At 42.6% G+C, this 22,118-nt stretch overlaps 1 protein-coding gene across 3 annotated transcripts; it reads left to right on the top strand.

The window, feature by feature from the left end:
* Nucleotides 1–1,333: 1,333 nt before the first annotated feature.
* Nucleotides 1,334–22,118, top strand: pabpn1 (poly(A) binding protein, nuclear 1). 3 transcript variants are annotated; one of them, XM_034706253.1, is made up of 7 exons: nucleotides 1,334–1,806; nucleotides 6,128–6,236; nucleotides 7,173–7,240; nucleotides 11,223–11,329; nucleotides 11,544–11,631; nucleotides 14,622–14,773; nucleotides 21,316–22,118. In XM_034706253.1, the coding sequence occupies exons 1-7, from the start codon at nucleotides 1,672–1,674 to the stop codon at nucleotides 21,509–21,511; spliced, it is 855 nt and encodes a 284-aa protein (XP_034562144.1). In that variant the 5' UTR covers nucleotides 1,334–1,671; the 3' UTR covers nucleotides 21,512–22,118. The 3 variants fall into 3 exon arrangements, with proteins under 3 accessions (XP_034562144.1, XP_034562145.1, XP_034562146.1); XM_034706254.1 differs by lacking the exon at nucleotides 21,316–22,118 and adding an exon at nucleotides 20,208–20,371 and having other exon boundaries at nucleotides 1,337–1,806; XM_034706255.1 differs by lacking the exon at nucleotides 1,334–1,806 and adding an exon at nucleotides 2,066–2,191.

Raw genomic sequence — 22,118 nt, 5'->3', positions numbered from 1 at the left:
ACATCAACTCATGTCTCACTCAGCGGTAAGAAAACACCAAAACATTCTCATAGTGAAAGTTAAAAACACAAACAAACATGAAATGTACGCTCTGCAGGAGGCGGACAGAACGGCAGGACAGGATTTGATTGGTTTCATCATTTGGCTCCTGATGGCAGGGATTGGTTGGTGTTTTCCCAGGTTTACTCCGGCTGTAGATAGCAGCTTTTTTTTACCTCTTTTTTAAGAACACATTATGTATTGATTGCCATCAGGACATAAAGATCATTTTAACCAGTATAACAAAAAGTGGATCTAAATCTGACTACCAACCCCAGCTTTAAGTGCTTTGTAGGTCAGAAGAAGAATTTTAAATTCTAGCCTAGATTTTGGAGAGATGTGCTCTCTCTTCCTCGTTCTAGTCAGTACTCAAGCTGCAGCGTTTTGGTCTAGCTGAAGAGTCTTAAGAGACTTATTAGGGCAGCCTGAAAAGAAGAGAGAGAGAGAGAAAAACAAACAAACACAAAGAATATTTATTCATTAGTTATGATACTCGTTTACTTACTCTGGGTTCACCTGGGTGACATAAACAAAGGTCAGTGAGGTCACACTCTCAGAGACGATCTACATCAGGGGTTCTCAAACTGTTTTGTCTTGTGTACCCCCTTTCAAAAATAATTTCAGCCAAGTACCCCTTTGAATGGCCGAGAAAAAATTTCAGGATATGGGAGATAACATGAATAAATGTATGCATGTGGTTTTACAGTGTCATAATACCATTGAAATGAAAGATGACACAAAGTCTATACTTTTGTATTGCAATATTTTTCAGAAATAATTCAAGCTTGAGGAAGCTAGTACCTTTGATGGCCCAAGGAGCACAAGAAGCATTTCAACCACCTGTCCATTTTATGAATGAACATGCTCAATTTGGAAATAGTACCATATCTGATACTGCATTGAAAGAAAAATCAAATGGTGTTGATAAAGTTGTTTTTAACCGGTTTATTTTTTATTTTTTGTGATGCAACTTTAATTCATTTATTTATTTTTTCACATTCGTAACGTACCCCTTGCAGTACTCCCACGTACCCCTAGGGGTACGCGCACCCCCATTTGAGAATCACTGATCTACATGGCACTCTGATGTGCCTTGAATTAATGTGCCGAACCCCGCTCTGCCAGTGCTAACGATCATCAGATGATCGGCAGAGCTGTAATCCAATTAAAGGCAACCTTACTTTTGAGAACCGGAAAGTCAAGTCTGTGTATCCAATAGGAATGCAGAAAACGACAAAAGGGTGGGTCTAGAATCCTCCGTGGACCAATAGGATTGAGAGTTTCCCGCCCGCAGTGTTACATGACTCCGCCCCCAGCTTCCATTTCTGAACGGAGGGACGCTCGCGCTCTCTGTACTCCTCTCTTTTTATACACATTAAGTAAATAAACTCGGGACTCTGTCTAAACCAGGAGCTCTGCGTGGAGGAAGGGAATAAATAGAAGTAGTAGTGAGTCTCGGTATGCTGTTTGAGTAGTGTCTGAAGCTGTAGGAACCATTTAATCACCATTTTAACTTCACTAAGCGTCTCCTGCCCGCCGCCCCGCTCCCTGAGTCTGACCCCCCTGTGAGAGAGGAAGGGCCTGCAGCGGCGGTTAGGCCACGAGGCGAGCTGGTACACTCGGATCAGGGCCATGGCGGAGTTCGGTAACGGACTGGCGGAGGAATCCCTACTAGATTCAGATCCCGGACATCCCGAGCTGGAAGACCCGGGTGTCGGTGACGAAGAACCGGGATTAGAAGAGGGAGAGGCCTCGATTGAAGACCCGGTAAGTGAAGGGTATTGTTTGAGCTGTGGGAGGGTAACACTTCGACACATGGGCTGCTAAAAACCGGAGAGGAGGTCTCCAATGTACTGATTTAGTCTCCTACAGTCCCACAGTCACATGTCTTTACTGCTGTCCTCGGGTCTATGTTAGCCGCCATTGTGGTTCACGCAGTGCAGCAGAAAAGGGTGGTGATGTGCGTGGTGTCGGCAGCCATCTTGGCGCAACGGCAGTGCCAGTTTCTCTGCGCCAGGGAGCAGCACGAGCCGGTGGGGGGAGTGGGGGCAACAAAAAAAGAAGCTAGACGGAGATGTAGGAGACCGTGAGGGGCGAGGGTAGGACAGGCCGCTGTGAGGGTCTACCTGCGCGAGGAGGAGACCTGCTGACGGTAAAGGCACATTTCATTCCTTTAACGTTTACCGGGGAGAGAGAGAGAGAGAGGCTGGGACACCGGGACGGACATGACCCAGCACCAGCAGGCTAACCGCAGCGTATCACAGCAGCAGCAGCAGCAAGTGATGCGGCCAGACCTGTCCCCTAGACCCGACATGGACTACTTTTAAGATGAGAGTCCAGGCTAACATCAGAGAGCTAGGTGTTACCATGCTACATCAGAACCCGCGCATGCTATCAAGCTAGCCCAGAGACAGAGCTAGGCTAGAGGTGGCATACGCACCTGACTATCTGTGGCAGGGTTCTGGTCCGGACCAGGGCTGGTGTCGCCCATCAGCAGTGGGGCATCTGTGTTAGGGTTCTACATGCTCATACAGGGGATGTCTGCCAAACACACTTTCAAACACACACACATATATTCACAGAGTAATGAGGTGCAGCATGTAGTCCATGTGTGATGTGAAGGTGTCTGACGGACAGAGAGCAGGGGGGCTGCGGTATTTGAGGGGCTGCATCCTTCAGTGCTCTGCGAGGGAGGGCTGGCCCTGAATATGCGACAAAGGCTTGGAAACTGGCACCATCAGATGAGTCTTCTAATGATAATAATCCTGTGTGAATGACCCGCAGTATGCAGCTGCTTATCTACATTCGATGTATAATGTCAAACTGGGCCTCAGCATCTCGATGCAGTGATCACCTCGCAGCATGTTTTTCCTGTCTGTGTGAGGAGACCTGGGTTTAGCATTGCCCGTCTGTGTCACTGCGCCCAGCCGCTGCACAAAGAGCCTTTACATTTCAGATCCTGTCAGCATAGGCATCAGCCCTGGATAGAGCTGGAATGACTCCCACTATGCTGCAGTGCACCACTGTCAGGAGGGTCCGCTCCCTGTGAGGACAGCGCTGTATTCACCATGAGGATGTTTCATCCTGTGGTCTGTTTGGTGGCTTCAGACCAGATCATCTTAAGCCCACACATACCTCCAGTGTTTCATTGTGGCTCGTGATTTCATGAAGGATTTTTTACTGATATGAAGTTCTTTATGTTAATGTCAGCTGAAACCAGATCTTATTCTTTAACTTTATGTTATCTTTCTTGATGTCCCCAAATTAGCATCAGAGCCTCTCTTTATATTCTTACATAGCAGCCTCTGCACCAGCGTATAAGACTCAAGGCCATATTCCCCCAGATCTGTGTCTCTGATCCGTCACAGCACCAGATCTGATAGGTTTCTATTCTAGTCAATGTGTTAACTTCCACTGGATCCTCTCCGTTGTGTGCTGGCTGTGTATCTGATCCAGCAGGTCGGAGTCCTCCGCATCAGATACACAAGACTTCTATTGTTGCCGGATGCCGGAGCACGACGCATCAATCTCAACAGAGCAGATGGAGCGGGACAGGAAGTCAGGTTTCACCAAAACAAAATGAAAACATCCGGTTCATTTTCAGAATAAAACGCTCTGTGTTATCACCAGATCGTATTTCACTTAACTACAACAACAAACCAAAGTCATGATGAGTGGAGCCAGGCCTGGAGTCAACAGGTCAGAGGTTTTCAGAGGACCAGAAAGACAACATGGATGAGGAGAGGAGGAGGAGAATCCTTGATTCAGTAATTACTGCAGGAAAACCTCGGTCACATGACTCCAGCTGTCTGGAGGTCCTGCTCTGTGCTGCGTTCTGAAAACACAACCGGTGGGTGTTGACGGACGAGAGAGCATGGAGCCGGAGAGGGTTGGAGACGAACCAGTAACAGATTTAGTGGAAGTCCAATGTAAAGGCGCACTCGCACTAGGCGATCCGTACCGTGCCCAAGAGCATAACACCCCCAAAGTCCAGTTTGTGGGACCAGGTAAGGAGAGGTGCTAATGCACGGGCAGTCAATGTGGACATGTCTATAGTAATGCGACTGCTCTAATCATCGCCCTGCATATTCAGTATATAACCACAGACAAAAACAACAATAGGACATGAACACTGACAGGCTGTCAACAACAGCAGCAGAACAACACGTCTCCCATCGTTTTTAAAAACAGGAGAGGAACTTAAACTTCTGTCAGAGTGAGGCTTTTTGAAAAGTGTCTTTAGATAATGTTTGTGATTACTGCCACTCTACAAATGAACTAAATAAATGGTTGTTATCCAGCCCACCACACAGACGCCTCAATAAACAGTAAACAGGTGTAAGACAGACCACTTTGATCTGTGCCCGTCCCAAACACTGAGATATAACATGACACACGTCTCATCAGTGAGAAGAGGAATGAAAGTTGTATTTGTCTGAAGTGTGGTTCAGTTGTCCTGTCAGGTTGTTTTACCTGTTTATTTCACACCTGTATGAATCAGTCATTCATTCAATCTGATTCATGTTTGGACAGAGTGAGAGAGCAGACTGATATGACTTCACCTGATGCCATATTTTTGGCCATATTAATGGCCAAAAAGCTGATTAATTAATAATGTGCATTCAATGACGCGTTACAGGAGCAAACAGTGAGCTTCAACATGTCCAGATGGAAGTATTTGAAGTGCTGGAAACAGACGGCACCTCTCCTCTGAAAGGCTTCCACAGGGGAAACGCCTTCAAGGATTTTTACCATGTTCAGTGAATTAAACTCCAGAAGCGTCATCCTTGAGCATCCTTTAGAGCAGGGGTTCCCAAACTTTTCAGCCTGCGACCCCCAAAATATAGATACCAAAGACTTGCGACCCCCATTACCCTACCTATATGAGCATGTGTCTGTTTCCTGTGCTGTTATAAATTAACCTGCTGCTGCTGATGCTTTTGATATTAAATGTTCACTAACCCTCATCATCTGGCAAAAAGAAGGACAGAAAACTCATTACATTAACTATTTTCAAGGTTTTATGTCAAGTTTAGCAAATATTTTTTTTACTATACTGGGTAAAATGTACTTTTTTAGATAACTTTTGTCATAAAATTTTTTTTGTTTCATGTTTCATTACTTCTTTGTTCAACACAAGTTAATGAATTAAATATAAGTAATACAAAACCAACAAAGAGAAGAAAAAATAAAGAAATAATAATAATTAACAGTTCAAAGATAAACATAAGAAAAAAAGGTAGATAAACAAAAATAAATATTTTTAGATAACTTAAAAAAAAAACATTCTGGAAGACATCTCACGACTCCAATTTGTGTCTCGTGACCCCCCTGGGGGTTCCAACCCACACTTTGGGAACACCTGCTTTAGAGTTACTGAAGAGTAAGACTGAAAGGCTCCAGTGCCAGGGAACACCGGTCAGCAGTCTCTACTTCACCATTAAAGTATAGCAGAGACCAACCAAAGCTGAAGGAGCTTAACAACACAATCACAGAGTTCAGTCCACAGGCTGGAGGATGAAGACTTCCTCAGGCTAATCATGTTCTTCAATTCTTATTTATTAATAATAATAATAATAATAATAATGCATTTTATTTTAAAGGCGCCTTTCTCAGCACCCAAGGTCACCGTACAGGGCAGAGTCCAAAAATACAATAAAATTATTTGGAGTTTGTAAATCAGATATCTGAAAAAAATCCAGCTTAATTATGAAACACTACTTTTCTAATTTGGACTTTTAGCTGGGACAACAGGTAAGAGTCTTAGTAAACATCACTTTGTCACCAGGAGACTACTTTTTCAGTTTCACTCGTGGACATGAACGCCACCTGAGGCCTTCAGACTGAGTCTGTGTCAGAGCAGTGCCATCACTAACACTGGCTCAGATATATCCATGTTCCCCTGCCTCTGTGTGGAAAGCCCAGGTGTTGTTAGGGATGCAAAGGGGTGTCAGCTCACATGTTCATGATTACATTTTCAGGGCTAGAAATTGAGAGTAGTCGTCACTTCCACTGTGAATATGTCTCCTTGTGATGTTGTGTTTAAAGGACTCTAAAGGATCTGTGTGTGTTTGTGTGTGTGTTGCAGGAGCTGGAGGCAATCAAAGCACGGGTCAGAGAGATGGAGGAAGAGGCAGAGAAGCTGAAGGAGCTCCAGAACGAGGTGGAGAAACAGATGAATCTCAGCCCCCCACCAGGTATGTGATCATGATGTCTTCATTTTTAATTATCCAATGAAGGAAGAAGATCAATGACCCTCTTCATCAACACAGAAACAAAGCAGCGGCATGTGTCATTGGATTGTTGTGAATTGAACAAGTTGTAAACTATAAATCTCTTGATTTATTTAAATCCTTTATTATTCTGCACAAATTAAAATGTCTGGTTTGTTAAACTATATTATAACATGTATGACTGACTATCAAGATGCCTTTAGTTTACATATAACACACTTTGATTTATACAAGTGTAAGCCTTTTAACTGAGTTTTATTCTTAACAGTTTTTAATTCACCTTACTTTATTTATTATCTAGTTCAAATTTGAGTCACTCTTTATTTATTTTATTTATTCATGTATTTATTTCAAGTATAACATCTTATTTTCTTTTAATGGTTTAGTGTTTTATTATCTTAGAAATGTGTTTTAATTTGGTGAGTTTAATTTCCTGTTTTGATTTTTTACATCTTTTTTTTTTTTACCTCCATTGCAACTTTTCATTTCTTGTTATTATCATTTATTTTATTTTCATTATCATTATTGTTGCATATATTGTGTTCTTAACCTTAGGATTGTGGGATGGGTTTGAGGTCGTATGAAAAGTGCTTTATAAATGAAGTCTGATAGAAGGCAGCAGTCTATTATAGAAGCCTCCATGAGGAAGGGGATATAATGCAGTCAGCAGAAACCTGCACGATACTACATTCACATATGGAGATCTTGTAGTGAAATTGTCAGGATTTAATATTTGAAATTAATCTGATCAATATGTTTCTGATCATACTGTTTGTGTCTCTCTCTCTCTCTCTCTCGGTCTCTCTCTCTCTCTCTCTCTCTCTCTCTCTCTCTCTCTCTCTCTCTCTCTCTCTCTCTCTCTCTCTCTCTCTCTCTCTCTCTCTCTCTCTCTCTCTGCAGTCGGGCCTGTCATCATGTCCATTGAGGAGAAGATGGAGGCAGATGGCAGGTCAATTTATGTTGGGAATGTGAGTAACTGTCTCTCTGTCGTCTCTACACATCTCCTCCTGTCTTGTTGCACATCAGGTCCTGGATTTCAGTTTAGAAATAGAAACCTACAGAGACAAAAAGACCACCAGGAGCTAGTCTCTGAGTATAGTTATTGTAATGCCTGGCACTACTGCACTGGGTTCTAACAATGGATGTAATAGCACACAGACAGGAAGGCCTTTTGACCACAGTATTCACAGAAAGGAGTCATGCAGAATAAGATGATTGACAGCTCAAAGACTGCAGGACTTTTTTTTTTTTTTAAGGGGAAATTTGAGACGACTTAGTCCTAAATTTAGCTCCAGTTTAATTTCTCTCTCTCTTCTGCATACTAGCATCAGAGATTCCCTGAAATATTTCACTGCGTCACTGTAGTAATGTTTCAAATGTTTAATTGACTGTATATAGAACAGACAATATCACTGAATTACTGACAGATGTGAGCTTTGAGTCCAAAAGACCTCCTCTAGGGGCGCCGCTGCAACCAAGGCGTGCACAGAAGAGACTTTGCTGTGACGCTGACTAAAACACACTTCAAACAAAACACTGAAGATCCATCGGGTCCAGTCCACAGCGTCACAGATTCTTGTGTGGGTTTGAAACAGACACTTACGGCTTTAGAAAGTTCAATGAGTCTTGTGTTAGTGTTTGTTTCAAACTACTCTGAGAAAAGTGTGCAAGATTTAACTGTGATGACAGAAACCATGTCTGAGAAAGAATGGACCTGTAGTATGATTTTATAGTGTGGCCTCTCACCCATCTGTTAACATCAGATGTGGTGTTTATGTCCTATACTGTCCTATCTATTGGCTTCAAAGCATCGTTTTTAACACACTGTCTATGCTTGCATCATTATCATTAATCGTTCCAATCAAGAGTAATATCAGGATTTATACTTTCTTTAAACATTTAACAATATTAAGTGTCAAGAAACAAAACAAAAGCCTCCCAGCACTCACCTGGAGGGGCTGCTGTAGTTTAGCTAATGTTAGCATCCACTATCAAATTAACTCAACTCAACTTTATTTATATAGCACCTTTCATATATAAAAACAAGCAGCCCAAAGTGCTTCACAGAATAACAGAGAGAAAGAAAACAGCAGCAATGGTAAAATTATAAAAGGCAGGATTATAAATAAAATACTTAAAAATAAAATAAAATCAATACAGTAAAATGAATACAATAAGTTGGAGTGGAAAGAAAAGTAAAAAATAAGGTAGAGTTAACAAGATGAGGTGAATACAATAAATGAATAGATAAAAAATAAGATAAATAAATGTTAAAGCAATGATTATTATAATAATGCAGTCTGGTGTTTGTGTGAGACACACGAGGAACATTTAAAAGGGAAGCATTTGAGGACCTCTGTGATCGGGCTGGAACATAAAACGACAGGAGATCAGTGATGTATGGAGGAGCAAGAGCTTTAAAAACAAGTAAAAGAACTTTAAAATCAATTCTAAAAGAAACAGGGAGCCAGTGCAGAGTTTTTAAAAGAGGAGTTATGTGATCTGCTTCCCTTCTCCTTGTTAAAACGCTGGCAGCAGCGTTCTGAACAATCTGCAGTTTTCTGGTAGATTTTTTGGGCAAACCAGTAAAAAGGGAGTTACAGTAGTCAATGCAGCTTGTAATAAAAGCATGAATTAAAATCTCAGCATCTTTCTGTGATAAAAAATGTCTGACTTTTGCAATGTTTCTGATCTGATCAAATGAAGTGCTTAAGACCTTGTTAAAATTAACATTAAGATTAAAATCTGAATCTAAAACTATCAAATAAACTTACAAATGAAACCACTCCGTCACTGTGTTATGTTATGTTATGTTATGTTAACATGGTGACTCTGAGTGCCTCACTGGTCTCAGCAGAGCAGGAAGGTACGTACGGCCTCTCCTATGTTAACATTAGCACAATGCAGCAGGCCGTGCCAATCCACAGGAATCGATACGATCAGACTTCATTGACCCCCGGGGGGACATTCAGTTGTTGCAGCAACACAGACGTAGTAACAAGAGTCGTACAGGAAGTATGAATTTGATCTCTTGATTGGTGTCAATATAATCTTATGGATTTGTATACTCAGTGTAGAAACACTCTCTCTGCTCACAGCACACCTGCCCACATGTGTGCAGGAGAGAGAGAGAGAGAGAGAGAGAGAGAGAGTGAGTTGAAGGGATCCAGACTGACCCTGCTCCTTCAGCTGGTCTGTCCTGGACACAAGTGTGCTAACGTTTGAAGTGTGTCACTGAAAGAATGTCACTGAAAGAACTTTTGCTTTTTGTTTATCTGAACTTTTACACATTGCATACAAAAGGCAAATGTAAACAATTAAAGCAAGTGATGTTTGTATAAGAAACACAATAAGTGAATGAACAAAAAAGAAACCCATAATAATTTAAAAATAAAAGATAAATAAATAGAAAGGAAAATAAAAAAGAGTGAAACTACAATAAGATAAATAGGCTAATATTTATAAAATAGATACAGGCAAAATGTAAAAGAGCAATAAGAAGAACAATACAAATAAACAAATACATATTGGTAATAATAGTAAAAATTTCAATACCAAAAACAAATGTAAAGAAGATTTTCAATATGTTTCCCACATTTCATTATCATTTTATGTGCTCTACCTGCACTGAAACTCAGACTCTGACGCTGCAGGATCAGGTTCCTGAAAAAGGTTAAGACTAAATCTCAAACTGAACTTCCAACATTAACTCAACAATTGATCTGAATTCAAGTTTGATCAGTGGATGGGTTTTTCTTAAAAGCTGGGGCTCAGTATCTGGATATATTCAGTTCAGCTCTTCAGTGTTTCCTACACATGATACCCAGGCAGGCTTACCTAGTGTAATCTAATCTAAGAGAGAAAGAGAGAGACAGAGGGAGCAGACCAAAGTGTTGTGCATTCTTATATAAGTCAGTGTAGAAAGCACACATGATGTAGGTGTTATTGTTTAGTTTATTGAGTCATTTTGAAGAAAAGATGCTTCATTTGACAAAATTAGATATTAGGCTTGATGTCTGGAGGAAATCTGTTTTCAGTTCTTGTCTGGGCGATCTCATAGAATCGTTGAACTACCTTCCACTGTCAGGCCTTTCGTGGTGTTCTCATTTTAAAAAGCAGCCTTGGAGCTTTTCAGAGTCTGGTATCCACCCTCACAGGTTCCCTCCTCACACAGAGCCTTTTAAGGACGCCTTGATATAGACTTCATGTCAGCTTAGCCAGTCTCTTCCCATACTCGTAAGGATTCACCGTACTGAACTCCCCAGAATCTGTTTGGCTCTTTATTAATTCAGACGCTCCTTTATTATAATGATACAGACTTATTGATAAATGAGTGGATTTTGATTGGGGCTGTCAAAGTTAATGCAGTAATGTGTGATTAAGGCAAACTGACAAAATGTAGTTGTGGATGTGTTCAGGACCAGGTTGGTTAAGTTACCTTTAGGTGAAGGTGAATTAAACTTCCTCGTGATGCGTTCAAACGTTTAGTCAAGAAAAAGGAAAAGTCTGTTTTGCCGAGAAGTTCAGTTTCATGGAGGATGTATTTGTTTTCCTGGTTAGATAGAATAGATTGAAGCTGATAAGAGCTCATGTGAGGAAGTGAACAGATTACTTAATGATGCATCATAAAACTGATGCCAAGGAAACACTTAAATGATCACACAGTCATCTGTTAAATATGAAATGGTTTGTATTTGTTCACACTTGTTTCCATATATGGATTTAATGTCAAAGTTCATTTAAAAGCAGTGGAGTTCTCTGTTTCATTTTAGCTAAGTGAGGACAACAAAACGACACACACACACACACTGCTTCAGATTTGGTTCAGTGTGTATCTTTGCCTCACAAACGAACTGAAAATGAAAATGTGACTTCATAAGTTGAAGAGTAAAGTGAACCCTTTAATGCCCCCCTCTCATGGTCTCCTCTTCTTCTTCCTCTGTCTCTCAGGTGGACTACGGTGCCACGGCGGAGGAGCTGGAGGCTCATTTTCACGGCTGTGGCTCAGTAAACAGAGTTACCATCCTTTGTGACAAATACACAGGGCATCCCAAAGGGTAACTATCCATCAACGCACTGACAATGTTTGACTAACATCAGCTGTTAAAATATATTTTCTTTCATCTTCTTGGTTAAATCATTTTAACGTCCTCACTTCGACTTCTGGTGTCATTGAAACGTATGAATCATTTCAGTTTAAAGTCAGATGAAGATCGTAGTGTTTCTCCTCACTGCTGTTGTTGAGTGACTCTCTGTCTCTTGGTTCTTCAGGTTTGCCTACATAGAGTTTGCAGACAAAGAGTCTGTGAGGACAGCCATGGCTTTGGACGAGTCTCTCTTCAGAGGCAGGCAGATAAAGGTACAATGAATCTAAAACTCTGACGCTGTTTTCATGCGGACAGAAGACACAAAAGTTTAGGGAAACTCTGACGTAATTGCACACGGAATTAGATGTTTCTATGTATTGCTTTACGTTTACATCTACTCTGTACTGTTAGGTTTGATGTTGTGTTTAGGACAGGCATGTCCAAAGTACGGCCCGGGGGCCAATTGCGGCCCAAGGTCCATTTATTTATGGCCCCAAACTTCCAACTCAAATTGTGTTATTCATAGCAAAGAAATGAATCACCTTCTGAATCATCTGTACATTTGCAGTTTCTTTAAAGTGCACAAACAAAACTAAAGTCAATCCAGAAACGTCTCAAAAAGCTTCATATGGACTACTTGTATAAAGCCAAAGCTATGGGAATTCTCCAAGACGGCAATAAAGAAGAAACACAAGAACTCTTAAAGCTGACAGGTTTTCAAATAAATGTTTTTATCATGATGTGAAAATGTTCTTGATGAACACTAAAAGTTCAGAAGACACAAAAGAGGACACAAGACAAGATCAAAAATATGAAATTGTACAGAAAAGGCAAAATTTGGTGCATAAAAAAAATGTTCAGAACTCAGGAAAATAATTATTTTGTTCTTAAAATGTTGTCTGCTGGTCAGACAAGTCTTAAAAACAACAGGAAAAAGAAGTTTGATGAAATCCAGATCTTGACCCTGCCATAGAAAAATAATGATACAATTCCCACATTCCCTGACCCTAATGAAAAACATTTTCCCCCAGAAGAAGATAAAGTTTGCTAATCTGTACATGGTACTTCCTAGTAACTGTTTTTTTGAGAAAACATTTAAAATAATTGATATTAAATAGAGATTTCATATCTAACTTTTAGGATTCCTAAGTCTCAGTAGGAGTCACTGGCCCTGAGGTATTCTGACAACATCACATGTGGCCCTCTTTGAAAAAAGTTTGGACACCCCTGGTTTAGGAGGAAAGTTTGCTGTTCTTTATTGTAAGAAATATATCCAGCACATGATGTTCCCCTGCTGTGTTTGATGGGACAGACTGCACATGCTCAACAGTTACTGGCTGGCTTGTTTCTGCAAGCGTTCTCAACAGTTCCTGTGTTGTCGTGTAGACAGAGAAATATTCAAAAGCAGCTCTGGTGTGAACAGGATTAATTGAAATGGAGAGACATTTTAACAAATGATTTGTTTTGTTTATGTACACTACCAGTCAAAAGTTTGGAAACACCTTCTCATTCAAGGGTTTGCATTTATTCTAATGATTGTAAATAGGGATGCACCGATCCTACTTTTTAGATCTTGATATCGATACCTGGGCTTTGGTATCTGCCGATACCGATACGAGCCGATCCGATCCCGGTATTGATTTAACAATCTCTATTCCTTAATGTGAGGATAGAATCATGTTCAGGCTTTTCTGACTTGAAGGTAAACTGTACCTGGGTTTAAAGTGCTAAACCAGAGGCTGGAATCCCTTAATTTCAAGGATCCGGAACAATTCAATCCAATAACCTGTCCGTTTAATCACACTTTGAATCCATTAATAGAAGGTTTCTTGCTTCTTTGCAGTCGGCTACAGCTGAGGTAAACTTCTTCCTTTGGGCTTCCATTATATTTTTCAGCACGACTGCCATCCGTTGAAACATTACCGCTGCACGTTTCAAGTTTCCAGCGGAGTTGTTAGCAAAAGAAGCGTGACATGCAGCTAAACTACAGAGTCTCTGTAGTTATCCTCCATCATGCTCCACCGGGCAAAAAATGCACAGACTGGCTGGCGCTGATGACGTAGGAGATCCACATAGCTGTTGTACAGAAAAGCATAGAACTGAGATGAATAGATCTGCCATATGGATCGGCACTATATATCGGCCCTTTGTCACCGATATCCAATCCGGCTTTTTGAGTCTGATCTAGCCGATATCCGATACCAGGATCAGATTGATGTATCCCTAATTGTAAACACTGTAGATTAATACTGAAGACATCAAAACTATGAAAGAACATATATGGAATTATTGAATGAACAACAAAGTGTTAAACAAAGCAGAATCTGTTTTATATTTTAGATTCTGTAAAGTAGCCCCCTTTTTCCTTCATGACAGCTTTACACACTCTTGGTATTCTCTCAGTCTGCTTCATGAAGTGGTCTCCTGGAATGGTTTCTAATGAACATGAGCCTTGTCAAGAGTTCATTTGTAGAATGACTTGCCTTCTTAATGTGTTTGAGACCATCAGTTGTGTTGTTCAGAGGTAGGGTTAGTACACAATGGATAGCCCTATTTGACTACTGTTGTAATCCAGATTATTTCATAGTTTAGATGTCTTCAGTATTAATCTACAATGTTGAAAATAATTAAAATATATAAAAACTATTGAATTAGAAGGTGTGTCCAAACTTTTGACTGGTAGTGTGTGTGTGTGGATGTAGCCTTTAAAAACATCGATCACTCTGCTCTCCTGGTTCAGGTTTTTCTGATTAGTTGGACATAGACCTCTTCCAGAACATCAGAACCTGCACTATAACCCAAATAGGATCAGGTCCATGTTTTTATTTTTTAACAGTAAAATCAATCAAAATTTATTTATATAGCACCTTTCACAAAAAATAAATGCAACCCAAAGAGCTTTACAGCGACTGAAAACAAGAAAGAAGCAGAAATAAAATAATAGAAAGACAAAAGAAAATTAAAAAAAGATTTTAAAATAAAGACTAATGAACACCAACAAAAAAATATGTGTAATTAAAATAAGTTAAAGCCTCAAATGAATATATAGACTCATTTAATGAGACGGCTGAAAGCACCTCTTGAAGATGATAGATGTTTTCTTACTTGAGCTGGTGAAAACAACATCTTTAAACTTTGTATTTCAGTTTTTATTAAAGATGAACAGGAAGTCTAAAGGTGTATTAGAAGAAGAAGAAGAAGAAGAAGCAGCCCAGAACTGTGTGTCAGTGTGTAACTCTTGACTCTCCCCTCTCCCTCTAAGGTGGGCGCTAAGAGAACAAACAGACCAGGCATCAGCACCACAGACCGCGGCTTCCCACGGGCTCGGTTCCGGTCACGGGGAGGAAGCTTTTCATCGCGTGCACGCTACTACAGTGGCTACACACCGCCAAGAGGCAGAGGACGGGCCTTCAGGTGAGCTGACGCCGGGGTGCCTCATTCTGACACTCAGGGAGAGCAATGTTCCTGCATGCACCGCACCATCACACTCACAGACAGGACCAGGACAGGACCAGGACCAGGCAGACCGTTAGGACGAGTCACAGAGACTCTAATTTAACTTTTAACTGAGGAGCACAGTTCAGAAGTGAAGACAAATAAGTCCTCAGCCAGTCTAAACGAGGCCTGCTGTGATCTCCTGTTTAGAGTTTAGACTGCACAGCTTGTTTAACCACAGGAGGAGCAGTTTTAGTTAACTCCACTTTTATTCACCTTTATGGGGGAACACTGGAGGGTGATGGGTTAGGGGCTCACAAAACTGGAACTCTCCTCAAATAACTATTTATAGATCTGAAGTGAACTAGTTAAACCTCACAGAAACATCCTGTAAGGGAGGTTTCTGAAACAGTTTGAATCGGGACACTTTAGTCTAGATTAATGAAGAGGCTTTGATGTGGTCTACATGAAGGACCCTGTAGAATGAGCAGGAAAGGAGAGAGGTAGTCAAAGCACAACATATCTCTTCTAGGGTAATTCAAGTCTTTAAATCAAACAGCAGTACAGTCGTATGGAGAGATAGATGATCATTGAGAGAGTGATAAAAACAACACACGAACACCTCATTTACTTTCAGTTGTGGGACTGAGGGGCTCATTGCATGCTGCATCAAACCTCATGATTTCAACAGAGGCTACCAGACCCAGTGCACATCACTGTGAGCTCCCATTCTGAACATCCACCATGTCCAGGTCTGGGTTCTCAGAAGATATTGGGACATTTAGCGTCCCTCTTTTTGAATGCCTTAAAGTTAAGTTCAGGCTGTTTAACCAAACTCTGCTGCAGCTTCGTGGCATTGTACTGTAACTTAGACATCCAGGAGTCATGATGCTGTTGTGGTTTCAGATGGTCTGCAGTATCTGTGACCCTGTATTAAACCCCAGACGGAGCCTGGTGGTGGACAGAGGGATGTGTACTGGGACTCTGGTGGCCTTCTGCTTCCAGTGTTTTTTTGACTTTGGCGGTCTTGCAGGTCTTTGTTAAACCACATCCCTTAAACGTTGCGTTTAAAGAATGTGGTTAAAATACTCGGCAATCATTCAACTACAGGTGCACAGTAAAATATGAGATACTGCAGAGATCATCCAGGAGACCAGTTGGAGCAGAGACCATGTTCTCTGGTTCTCCCGGTTAGCAGTGAGAAATCAGGACAATCAAACGTCTGTCAGGACGCTCCATGTCAGCCCCACAGAGCTCTTTCTATGGAGCCATTTTTTCTCTCTTCCTTCACTACGTAAGGAAGTGTGGTGCCAAACGTGTTGATCCAGCATGCCCACCCCCCACACATGCACTGACCTCTGAGAGATCCTGATTTGATCTGGGAGCTCCACTTCTGTTTCTAAAGCAGTTCAAACATTCATTCAGATGTCCTCTCAGTGATTTAACCAGTTTCAAAATACCTAAAGGTGCATTTCGACCAAGAGTTCCGGGGTCTTTTAATCCCCAGAACTACTTTACCCTGAACTAGAAGGTTCCTGTGCCCCCATTGTTGTCTGTGTTTCGACCGCGGGCTGAAGTCCCGGGTAGATTGTGTAAATCAGGCCAGTGACGTATGGAGAAAAAAAAGTAAATGCACTACACCACCAGACCAGTAGAGGGCAGTAAAACAAAGACAGAGGCCATTCATCACAGATGACCCCATAGAAGCAGACGGACAGGCAGGTATCATTATGAGCAACACAACAGTTAGCCTGTTAGCATGAAGAGACTCAGCTGGTGCTGTTTTAGATGGTGCTATATTTCATCACAGATGGATTCACTGAATCAACACGTGAGAGGAGATAAGTGCGAGTAGCAAAGACGTTTCAACACGGCTTTAAAATCCTTTTAACTCAAAAAGCCGTGGCAGAGATCGGCCGGTGTTTTGGTTTAAACAGCGACCCTGTTAACTGTAGACTTTCAGCCGGATGCATCCCTCATAAACGTCTTTAGACGATCATTAAATATCTGATGAGGATATTTTGAAATCTTAATAAAAACTAAACTAGTTTGCATTCCCAGGAACTCCCTCTGTGTTTCAACAGCTGTGTAAACTCCACAAACACTGACACGTTCAGCTGAAGGTCTCCAGTTTACAGGGTCACTTTTAAAACCGGAACACCGGGAGAGACCCATTCACGGTGGGCTGAGAGAAGACTACTGTTACAAGCTGCTAAATCAAGAGAATCACAGCTTCTTCTTTTGAAAAGTACACACACATACAAAAAAGAACGAACAAATAAAAACTAATGAAAGAAAGAGAAATCAAGTGAATCACAGATGTGTGTGATGTTATTGTGGACGGAGGGAGGAATAAAAACACTGAGGTTAATCTACCAATCAGAGACATTCAGCATTGCAGGCCCCGCCCCCGAAAGTCCAGGGACCTTTGAAAAGTACTACCCCCCCTAGCAGGGGCTTTTCAGGGGGGAGATTATCTACCCCTGAACTAAATTTAGACCCTGAGTCCACCGATCGAAACACATGTAGTTCAGGGGTAAAGTTCCTCCGGTCAAAAACGCCTTTAGAGTTTATGTGGTGAACCTTCAGCTCCGTGTGTCCTCTCTTTTGAGACTTAATGCAACAAATGAGCGTTTCAGGAAGGCTGCGTCTAACAGCAGAAAGGGTTCCATGTATTTCTTTATGTAAGAAAGTGTCTGAACCTCAAGGTCAGAGTCTCTAATCACTCTGTGTACTCACTCCAGCCACTCCCACACATACCAAGCAACCTCACCATGCCAGTTTACTCACTGGGATTTGGCCTGAGCTGCAGGTCCAGGCACACAAAGACTTCTGAAAGCAGCTGAGGGGTTTCTTTTTCTTATAAAATCAGACCTGCAGGAGCTGAAGGCATCGATGGTCACTGTGTGAGCTCTTTGTGTGTTAGACTTCGAGTTAGCTTGTTGCTTTGTTGTTGTTTGACTGATTCTCAGGTTTGAAAGACGGAAGTTAGATTTAAAGATTACTGCAGCAGAATAACCAGAGCAGTAGAAAAGTTTTGAGGGCTAATAAGAAACAGTAATAACAGTTAATGTGTTACTGGCATCAGTCAGATTGACACTTGTAGTCTCAAGGTCATGAAGTGTGTTGTTGTTGCCAACAGAAATGGACTGTAACGTCTGAACACAGAGTCAAGGGTGTCGCTGATAACTGGAGTGTATGTTTCCTTTATTAAGAAGCCTTTGTTCACGTTATAATCTCACATCAGGAGCAGCGTGCCAAAGAGTAGAGAGCTTTTCCTCTTCAGCCGGCCTCCGTCACATCCTGTGGAGAGCCGTTTTGCTGCTGCATTACATGTGTCGTCTAAAGATCAACTCTCCATCGGTGCCAGGTCTCTGTAGAGGGAACACATCCGGGGTGAGGACCAGTTCTGTGTCCTTGCATTGATTCAGTGTGAGGATTTTATTGAGCTGAGCCCTGGTCCTGCTGTTAGTCTTAAATATGAGTATTCAAAGTAGGGGTGGAACGATTCTTTTTAACAACCATTCGATTGGTATCATGATTCGTGGTTGCCGATACTATTAAAGGACGATATTGGTTCATTTAGAACGATACAATCTGAAACGATTCAGTAACTTTTTAGCCAAAAATTCATCCAGTGTGACTGTGGAATAAATCCTTTGATACTGGACAGTCCTAGAGTCCTGTTGTTGTTGTTGTTGTGATGGTTTTGGCCTGAGTCAAGTTTTGTCCTAGTCTCTGTCTAAACATGCTGGAGAGGCCTGAGGCTTCTGCAGAGCTGATGTTAGCTTGATTAACCCTGCATGAGGTGCCTGGACGGCCGGCGTTGTGTGAAATCCCATGGCGCCTTAGTAGGTGGTTGGATAGATTTGTGGTGTTGCCGTGGTAACTTTACTTGACCTTTACATATCCTACAGACAGCGAGCGACTTATTTAGAACATCGCCGTCTTTGCAAAAGCCAAAGTGTTTCCACCGCAATGGTGTCTTGATCATTTCTGGCTCGCCGGCTTCTCCTCTGCCATCCGCCATGCTATGTTTTGTTGTCTGCTGGTGTGTGGCGATGACATCACAGACAGGCAGCCTGAATTGAGTAACATTTAATGTCTTTATCATTGAAAGTGCAAAAAAAACACATCCATTTAAAGTCTGCCGTGCTTAAATCCAATGTGTTATTTCCTAGTATGGATACAATCCATTTATTACCTTTAAAACAATGTTAGATTGATATGTCGTCAGGAAGGCCACCTAGCCGAGCACAGATCCATGTAGTCGGATCATAGGAATATAAATGTATAAATCGATGTAGTAGATGAATCGTTACACCCCTAATTCAAAGTGTTGGTTAGCTGGGGTCAGAGGTCAGGATCTGTTAGAGCACGTGTTGTCTGTGCTCCCAGCTGCACAGACTTCAGTCTTTGGTATCACCCATTAACACCATCGCTCTCATCATGCAGCACATTGAAGTCTATGTTGATGTGAGTCAGGCGACACACACGCTGTCAGTGCATTCTCATGATGTGTCCACGCATGCACCATCTCCCCCAGCACACACAGCTGAGCTCAGACTCACCTCTACAGCTCTCACTCCCAGAAAGAGGGTTCATTACTGCAGCCTGACCTCAGCATCTAGACACGCGACTGCTGGTTTCAGTCCCAGTGTGACCTTTTTGTGATTTTGTTGCCACTGAACGGTGTGATGTGAAAAGGTGAGCGGGTGTGTGTGTCATGTTTGCTGTTGCTTGGCTTTTATGTGTGTGTGTGTGTGTGTGTGTGTGTGTGAGGCAGTGTTTGATTGTATAATAACTGTCTGCTGTGTGTGTGTGTCAGTATGTGTGTGTGTGTGTAATGTGTCTTGCTGGGGGTTTATGTGTGGTGCTGTTTGTCCTCAAGGTTTTTCCCCCACAGTGACCCCAGAGGCGGCTCTCTGAGAGAGACAGAGAGAGAGAGAAAGAGGGAGAGAGAGTGCCTTTGCTGTCCCCTTACACCCACACACTAATCTCTATTCTGATATTGTAAACTCAACACTATCCTGTCTTCATAAAGCTGCTTTCAGCGCCGTAGTCCTTCAGACTGATCTGTTGTAACGCAACAACTCGTCAGATCAAAGGCACCACGTCTATCTGAGACTCCTCCACACTGTGTACTCAGAGAGATACTGTCCCTTCAGTTTACACCCTGGACACCACACACACACACACACACACACACACACACACACACACACACACACACACACACACACACACACACACACACACACACACACACACACACACACACACACACACACACACACACACACACACACACACACACTGATCACTTCTATATAATACCACACCAGGAAATTGGTGTCCGTCTTCTTAAGCCAACAAGAAAAAAACTCACCCTCTTTTTCTCTCTCTTTTCCAGGGGCCGAGGGCGAACAACATCGTGGTATTCCCCTTACTAAACACCCCCTCCCTCCCAAACACCCTCTTACTATCAACCCTCTCCCTTATCTGTTCCCATTTGAAAAAACACACAGAAAAAAAAACACACAATGAAAAAAAGCCCCCCCCTCCCCAACAATAAAAGAAGAGAACCCCAGAAGAGAGAAAAAAAGACAAAAAAGGAAAAAAAAAAAAAAAAACTTCTCCTGGACAGAGAGACTGACTGGCCGCAGTGTGCGATTGTGTGTGAGCGTGCGTGTGCGGAGGTTGATGCGGTCGCCCCCCTGGTAAGGTATATGTTGGCCATCGGGGAAACACGGTGGCAGGGTTCTTTGTTTTCGTTGGTTTGGAGGGAGGGAGTGGGGTTTACAGAAGATGATGGTATCTCAGGCTGCAGATGTGTCTCCTTTGGTCTGGCTGTGACCTCCTGTTTTTTTTACACCATCACCAACACAGCCCACCCACTCACCCTCCACCTCCACCACCAAAACAAGAAAAAAAATGTGTGGGGTAAAAAGGCAAAAAGAAGAAGAAGATACTGTATTCTTTTTTAATGTACCGTAGATATGTGAAGCGTCTGATAGCCAGAGTATTTGTTGTTGTGTTTTAAGTTCAAGTCTATCATTACCTCCTCTACCTCCCCCCGTTCCAACTCCATCTGTGTTGGCAGTCCTCTGCCGCCCCCCCCCCCCACCCCTTCACCCTGACCCTCCCTGCATTTTATAAGTCCTGCTTCCCGTCCCCCCCTCCTCTCCGGCTCATCACACCATGGATTGTGTTTTCTGTTGGCTGCTCTCGAGGCGGCGATGGACCTTCAGTGTTCAGTGCGATTGTTCATGTGCAGGTTTTTGTTCTCCTGGGTGGGGTCCCCCATGTGCCGCCTGTCCATCCGTCTCCCACCTCCACATGTCCACAGCTCCTTTTATTCCTTTGACAGCATCAATGTTTTTATTTTGTGCGCCCCGCATCCCCCCGACCCTTCTCCCCCCCTCCCCTCCTGTGCTCCCTGTCTCTCCCGTTTTGTCTCTCCCCCTCCTCTACCTCCCCCCTCCTCTCTTTGTATATTAGACCACTTCTTGTCGTTTCAGGTTTCAGGACCAGTGGAGGCTGACGACCCCTCCCCAGGTGGCGCCGGCCCCCCCCACTGTCTCCGCAGCGTCTCTCTCTCTCTCTGCTCCCGCTATGCACACTCACCCCATCCTGTCCGTGTGGGGGGGCGGGGGAGGGGGGCAGGGTGACCACAGGCCTGCTGCAGGGGGCATTTACTACAACAGCAAACGCTGATGATGCTTTTAGTCCCCTTCACACCTCAACTCACTCACACATGGATGACACACACACACACACATACACGCATACACACATACACACGCATACACACGCACATACACGCATACACACGCACACACATACACATACATGTTCAACACACACATGTTCAACACACACCACAGCACATTGCAGTACAGGCAGCACTTAACAGGCAGCCAACCCAACACATAATTTATATACGGAGCTGAAGACAGCTTAGCGGAGAGGCAGGCAAGTTTGTGTGAGAGTGAGGAGGCAGGACCAGAGACCAGTGTTTTTTGGGGTGCTCAGTACGGAACTTAAGGCGCCCCGTTCTCTGACAACGTGCAGTGAAGTCACGGCTTGTCTGAGGAAGGCAGACGAGCTAACGGCATTGATTATTAATTTAATACATGGAGTGTGCGGGAGCTGATGTTTTAGGGCTGGGGAAGTCAGGTGTGGGGTTTGTGTGGAGCCTTTTTTTTTCTTTTTTTGAAAGGGGGAGTGGGTTTGAACAAATGTTTTGCTTTTTTAATTTTTATTTTTAACCCATGAGTCTGTAATTAGGGAAAAAAAAAATAAAGACATTGTGTAAAAATGA

Source organism: Notolabrus celidotus, chromosome 17 (assembly GCF_009762535.1).
Source record: "Notolabrus celidotus isolate fNotCel1 chromosome 17, fNotCel1.pri, whole genome shotgun sequence".
NCBI lineage: Eukaryota > Metazoa > Chordata > Actinopteri > Labriformes > Labridae > Notolabrus > Notolabrus celidotus.
This window is presented reverse-complemented; position numbering and strand designations above follow the sequence as displayed.